This window comes from Geotrypetes seraphini, chromosome 5 (assembly GCF_902459505.1).
Source record: "Geotrypetes seraphini chromosome 5, aGeoSer1.1, whole genome shotgun sequence".
In the NCBI taxonomy this organism is placed as follows: domain Eukaryota; kingdom Metazoa; phylum Chordata; class Amphibia; order Gymnophiona; family Dermophiidae; genus Geotrypetes; species Geotrypetes seraphini.
In genome coordinates this window covers 88,545,742-88,552,978 of record NC_047088.1, presented here as the reverse complement: position 1 = coordinate 88,552,978, position 7,237 = coordinate 88,545,742, and the positions used below count along the sequence as shown (strand labels likewise).

At 38.5% G+C, this 7,237-nt stretch overlaps 1 protein-coding gene across 1 annotated transcript; it reads right to left on the bottom strand.

Moving 5' to 3' along the window:
- Positions 1-5,701: 5,701 nt before the first annotated feature.
- Positions 5,702-6,688, bottom strand: LOC117360323 (olfactory receptor 1019-like). Its single transcript, XM_033944019.1, has one exon. The coding sequence runs from the start codon at positions 6,686-6,688 to the stop codon at positions 5,702-5,704; it is 987 nt and encodes a 328-aa protein (XP_033799910.1).
- Positions 6,689-7,237: the final 549 nt, after the last annotated feature.

Here is a 7,237-nt window from a genome sequence, read left to right as displayed (position 1 = left end):
TGAAACCTTCCGCCCAATGTGTGGTGGTGGCCGAAAAAACAAACAAGATGCTAGGAATTATTTTAAAAGGGATGATTAACAAGAATAAGAATATTATAATGCCCCTATATCACTCCATGGTGCGACTTCATCTGGAGTCTTACGTTCAGTTCTGGTCTCCTTATCTCAAGAAAGATATAGTGGCGCTAGAAAAGGTTCAAAGAAAAGCGACCAGGATGGTAAAGGGGATGGAACTCCTCTCATATGAGGAAATACTAAAATGGTTAGGGCTCTTCAGCTTGGAAAAGAGACGGCTGAGGGGAAATATGATTGAAGTCTACAAAATCCTGAGTGGAATAGAACGGGTACAGTGGATCGATTTTTCACTTTGTCAAAAATTACAAAGACTAGGGGACATTCGATGAAGTTACATGGAAATACAGTCAAACCTTGGTTTACGAGTGCACCGGTTTGCGAGTGTTTTGCAAGACGAGCAAAACATTCACAAAATCGGTGCCTCAGAAACCGAGCTTTACTCGATACACAAGGTAAAGGGAAAAGAACTACAATTTAGTGTTTTAAAGTACAGAGGAGAACCATATATGGAGAAAACAATAGGGAGGGAAAAGTGCAATCAAAGAAAAAAAACTAATATAAAGTTTAAACATGTAGTAAGAGCAGATAGCTTAGCTGGTTTTAAGAAAGGTTTGGACAAGTTCCTGGAGGAAAAGTCCATAGTCTGTTATTGAGAAAGATATGGGGAAAGTCACTGCTTGCTCTGTATCAGTAGAATGGAATATTGCTACTCATTGGGTTTTGGCCAGGTACTAGTGACCTGGATTGGCCACCGTGAGAATAGGCTACTGGGTTTGATGGACCATTTGTCTGACCCAGTAAGGCTATTCTTAAAATCTTTGCACTCCATTGGGCACATGGCCAATAGCATGTCCTAAGGGGCATGCCACAAGGGGCATGACTGGCCACTTAGGATCCAAAACAAGCCTGATATGGCCTGGAGGAAGAAAACTTGGCGACTGAAACCTGAGGTACAAATTTCCATATAATAATGGTGAAGTGAAATGGGAGAGCTAAAGGATCCAGTACAAATTGGACAAATAGATAAAAATTTTCAACCTAAGCCATCTATAGTCCCTGTGGGGGAATCTGTCTATCTCTGGGGCCTTACTAAGTAAGGGCAAACTTTCTACTCCTTCACCCCCATTTAATAATAATAATAATAATTTATTTCTTATATACCGCCAAAGCCATAGTAGTTTACAATGAAGAAGGACTGGACAATCAGCGAAATGTTACAATGGAACAATCAGAGAAACTAGGTGCCAGAGAAAATGGTACAATCAGAGAAAATTGGAGCAATCAGAGAAAATGGTACAATCTGTGGCTATGGCTGTGGCTGGTTCCCTTCAAGGGACAACTCAGATGGAGAAAATCTCTCTGGATTTGAATGCATTGCTCTAGGCACAACCTAAAGTTGCCAGCACTTTTCCAGTAGCAGTAATTTGTCCCGATTTGTAAAAAAATGTGGCTCAACCTCAAGATATTACCTTAAAATATACTTGTGAGGACTGGAGTATATAAAAACTACTTTACCACAGCTATATAGTTTTTCTCAACAGACTGGAAAACTTCCAAGAGATTGATATATAAATTGATAAGGTGAATCCCAGACTGTCCCAGATTTACTCAGATTTACCTAATTAGTAATTGGTTTCCTCAGATTTCATTAAAGACAGTTTGATTATACATAGACAACTAGAATTTCTTTTTTTAAATATCTTTATTCATTTTAAAGCCAAAAATAAGTGCAACATATTTTACACTTTAACAGCACTTAAAATCAGTCAAAATTATATTCTATGACAAATACATATATCACCCTCCCCCCATCTACATATCCAAAAATTGCACTCTAAATAAAAAAAATATCTTCCTGCCCACCCACCTTGGATGTGTATTATCAAAGGGGAAAATCAACAATCACTCCTTACAGAATTTTGTCAATGGCTCCCAAATATCCATAAACTTCCTATAATGTCCTTGTTGTATGGCCATCATATGTTACATTTTAAAAGTGTAACACAGAGATTCCCACCAAAAATTATAATTTAACCGATCCCAGTTTTTCCAGTTCTTAAGAATCGAATAAGAGCTAAAACATTACATTTATTGAATTTTCCTATATGTTATCTACTGTCCCCTGAGATTTTGCTACGCAGATATTTGAAGAACATATTGCTTTGGAATAAAGTTGAAGAATTAATTATTTCTGATTGTAGATATGTATCAGTACCAAAAGTTGAGAATGCAAAGGAGGGTGCTAACAAATCTTTAAATTTAACAGACTTCCTTGAAGCCTCGCAAGGGGAAATTCCCTCAAGAGTAACCCTTCCTGCAACTTTTTCAGTGGAACAGGAGAAAATAAGGGGTCCTTTTATCAAGCCGCGCTAGCGGGGTTAGCGCGTCGGACATTTCATCAGGTGCTAACCCCTGTGGACAGCTAAAAAACTAACCCCTGCTCAATGCAGGCGTTAGCGGCTAGCGCGGCAGGTGGTTTAACGTGTGTTAGACCCCTACCACAGCTTGATAAAAGGACCCCTAAATGTTTTGGAGAAATATTTCCAGAATAAAAATTCTCAGTTCTATGGTCAGCCCATTTGGATTTTTCCTGATGTGGCTAGGTCCACACAACTACGTCACAAGGAATTTTTTAAATTGAAAGATAGAGTTTTGTCTTTGGGGGTTAGTTTTTCCTTCACTTTCCTTGCAAGCATGTAATAACTTTATAGTCTAATAGATATATTTACTTTGATCCTTCTCAGCTTGAGAGATTGTTGATTGAAAAATAAGTTTCTGCTGTGGCACAGGAGATATGGAGGGGCATAATTGAAAGAAAAATCTAAGTCTGTTTTGGACCTAAGTGAGTAGTTGTCCAAAGTCGGCAGTATCTAAAGTCCATTCTTGAAAAAAATGTCTAAAATATTTTGATTTTCAAGAGTCGTCTAATTGTACGTCCAGCTGTTTGATCGCCTAAACTGCTGAGTCGTCTATCGTTATACCCCATTCTCATCCCAAAATTTGTCCAAGTCAAAAATGCCTAGAAAAGGACCTTTTGTACATGGAAGGGGCCAGCAAAGTAATGAACTGGACACCTAGATATGGCAACAGAGTAATGGGGCACCTTAAAGGGCACTGCTGCGAACTTCACAAAAAGGGTGCCACATAAACATCTCAACTCCCTTATAGGTCATGGTGAGCTCCCCAAAACACCCCAAAAACCCTGCTAGACTCACCTGTCTACTACCCCAATAGTTCTCACGGCTGCAGGTGGAACCTATATGGCACTACAGTAGGGTTTGGGGGGGTGCACATGTTCCACCATAAATGCAGTGGTTAGAGTGGCTTATGGGCCTGGATCATCCTTTCTATGGTTCACTAGCTCACCCCCCACACTACTTAAGCCACCTCTGTGCTGCTCTACTAGGCTTTGTTATGCCAGTTGATGATGTTCTGGATGCAGGTATGTACGTTTTTATTTCAATTTTTATGGTGTTGTGTGTGGGGGGGGGGGGCACTGGGGCAGTGTGTGGAGGTCTGTACTTTGTGTCTGCAGTGCTTATTTGGTCACATTGGATATCTTTTTGGCACTTAGACCTAGTTTTACATGGCCTAAGTCACAACGTACAAGTTCCGTCTAGGCAGCCTCATTAAACTTTCAGTTATACTTACAATATGACCAAGTTTAGATCAGCCCATGTCCTGCCCAAATCCCGCCCTCACCACTCTTCCTAAAATGCCCCTTTTAGCTCCATCGTACAGCAGCACTGAAAATGCCTAAGTCGTTTTTAGATATGTCTAAAACCCGGTTTGATTATTGGCACTTGGGCAACTTGTCTTACTGATCGTCCAAGTGCCGAATTAAGCCTGTTTTTAGACATATTTCCGTTTCGATTATGAGCACCATAAGGAATGAATGTAGAAAGGAAAATGGGGTCCATTTTTTTCTTTATAGTATTAATTGTTAAAATAATTTCTTGTTTGGTGTGCCTTCTCCCTTTTATGTGGACTATGTATTTCATTTACTTTATTTCAATTGAAACATGTAATTAAATAATGATCAATAAAAAAATTATAAAGATCTCAATATGTATACTTTGGAGGAAAGTTGGGAGAGGGGAAATATGATAGAGATGTTTAAATACCTATGTGGCATAAATATACATGAAGTGAGTTTTTTTCAATTGAAAGGAAATTCCAGAGTGAGAGGGTGTCTTTTACTAAGGCATGCTAGCCAATTTAGCACATGCTAAATGCTAACGCATTCATAGAATATAATGGGCATGCTAGCATTTAGCATGTGCTAAATCGACTAGTGCGCCTTAGGGCTCCTTTTACGAAGCCGCATTAGCGGTTTAACATGTGTAATAGCGCGTGCTAAACTTCCAGCTATTCTAGCCACTACCGCCTCCTCTTGAGCAGGTGGTAGTTTTTCGACTAGCACGGGGGGTTAGTGCGTGATAAAAAGTCATGTGCGATAAAGCCACTAACGCGGCTTTGCAAAAGGAGCCCTTAGTAAATGACCCCCAAGAGTGAGGTTAAGAGGTGATAGATTCAGGAGTAATCTAAGGAAATATTTTTTGTTTTAAATGGGTGGTAGATGCGTGTAATAGTCTTCTAATAGAGGTGGTGGAGACAAAGATTGTGTCTGAATTCAAGCGTGGGACAGGCATATGGGATCTCTTAGGGAGAAAAGAAGATAGTGGATACTGCATATGGGCAGAATAATAGACTATTTGGCCTATATCTGCCATCATGTTTCTATGTAACTCTCCCCTTGTCCTTCAGCTTTCATGTTCTACATGTTGGCTTAACTGACTTTTATGCCTCTTTCTTGTTTTTTTCTTTTTTTATATCTTCTTTAGTGAGTTCTTCTGGAAGCACTATAAGACTTTCTGATATCTTTTTTTCATCAGAGCTATAGAGAGTGCTGGAAAAACTTTTCTCTCTTCTCTGGTTTCTTTAAGGGCTTTTATTGACTGATGAATTTTCTTTTTCTGGGATGTGGCTTAGTACCTTATACATCTTCCTGCTCCTCTATTTACTATTGCAGCTTCCCTTCTGGGTAAATAAAGACTTATTTTTTTAACTTTTTCATTTGTTTATGTAAGCTCACAGAATATATACATTTACACTTTCACATTGTGCAAGAGTATTTCTATACTACTGGGAGTCATTGATAGGGTTACAATATGGCTGCAGAAAAAAGAGGATGAATTGAGACATCTTGGGTTTTGTTCCATTGCTTTTAATGGAAGTAAATCCCAGATGTCTCAATCTGTTCTCCATTTTCTTGAGACTTACATAGTAGTTTCTGTAGTAATAGTAGGAGCATATTTTATAGTTGCAGAGCTGCCAAGTTAACTGTTCCAGAAAGGAAACTTTTTGGCTGTTCTCAGTTTTAAACTTATATCCCAAACAGTAGTCTATGATTCTATCCAGTGAAATCAGTGCTGCAGGTCCCATAATGCACCAGGATGAGGTTAGTAGAAATCCAGGACTGGCAAAAAGTCTCTTTTTCTCCTGGAATAGGTAACTTGGCAGCTCTGTAAACACATATAAGTGACTATGTTATTTTTAAAAAATATGCAATAAACATGCTTTTGACATCTCATATGGGCACCATCCTATGAAATTAACATCCATGCTATTTACTCACCATAAAAATGTTGCTGTATTTTGTTAATTTTGGAAGAAAAATAGTTTGCTTGATTGTTTTCCATAAAGTTTCTTTCAGTTCCTTATTTCTCAGACTATAAATCAAGGGGTTGAGCAGTGGAATTGCAGTTATATACACTACGGTAAGTGGTTTGTTCAGGTCCATAGAGTAAGCAGACTGAGGTCTCAAGTACACAGCTATAGTGGTTCCATAAAGTAATAGAACAACTGTGAGATGAGAGGAACAGGTAGAAAAGGTCTTTCGTCTACTTTTAGCAGAGCGAAGTTTTATTACAGCAGAAATAATGTACACATAAGATATAATTGTTAATAAGAGTGGGGTAAAACCTAAAAGTGGACCTACAATATAATTTATATTTTCAATGACGGTGGTTTCTAAGCATGACAGGACCATCAGTGCTGTAATATCACAGAAGAAGTGGTTAATTTTATTGGAGTTACAGAAAGATGATTGTGATATTAAAGTAACATGAGGGACTAGAATTAGAAATGGAATTGTCCATGAAACAATGGCTAGAATAATGCAGACTTTCTTATTCATGATGACTGTGTAATGTAAGGGTCTGCAGATGGCAACATAGCGATCATAAGCCATGGCAGTGAGAAGGTAGAATTCAATATCTATGCAAACCACGAACAGATACATCTGTATCATACAGTGCATGAAAGAGATGGTCTTATTCTGTGCTATGAGCACTGCTAACAATTTAGGCACTGTGACAGTCACATAACAGATTTCAAGGAAGGACAAGTTGATCAGGAAGAAGAACATGGGGAAGTGCAGATGGGAATAAGAGCAAACTGTGATTATAATAAGAAGGTTTCCTGTTAAGGACATCAGATATATAATCAAAAACACAAGAAAAAGGAAGAGCTGCATCTCAGGAACCTCAAAGAAACCCAGAATGATGAATTCTGTAAACTTGGTGTAATTCATCTTTTCCATATCTGCCATCCTTATTAGCTGTGAAATGAAAAAGGACAAAGGAAAGTTTAAAACAAATGTATCTAAACATTTGACCTTATAATATGATGTCTATGTAGGAAGTTCAAAAAGTTGCCTAGTTTAAGTACTGTATATTTGTTAAAGACAACATGGTCCATTCTATGCCTGTAGAAAAGAGGCTCCCCAGATCCAGTCAAAAGAGTGTACAATTGTAAATGCCCAAATTTATACCTGTTCTAAAGAAAATATAAATATGTTTGTGTGTTCTCTGTAAAATGGGCAATGCATAGATACTATGACAGGGAGAGTCTTGTCATGCTAGAAGAAACCCTGCAGTGCTCTAAAACTATCCCTAAACCTGCTCCTAGAAGAAGGCAGGTTAGGGAAGCTGCAATGCAGAATTTATCCCCAGTGAAAGGCAGCCAAAAAGTGACCCAATTATAATGTAGTGAATGCTAAAGGCAAAGAACTACAAGTACCAGCAGGTACCAGGCTGGTGATAGCAAAACCCACAAAGGCATTAGCTCCTGCAATCAGCTTAAGCAAAGCCCTCCCTTC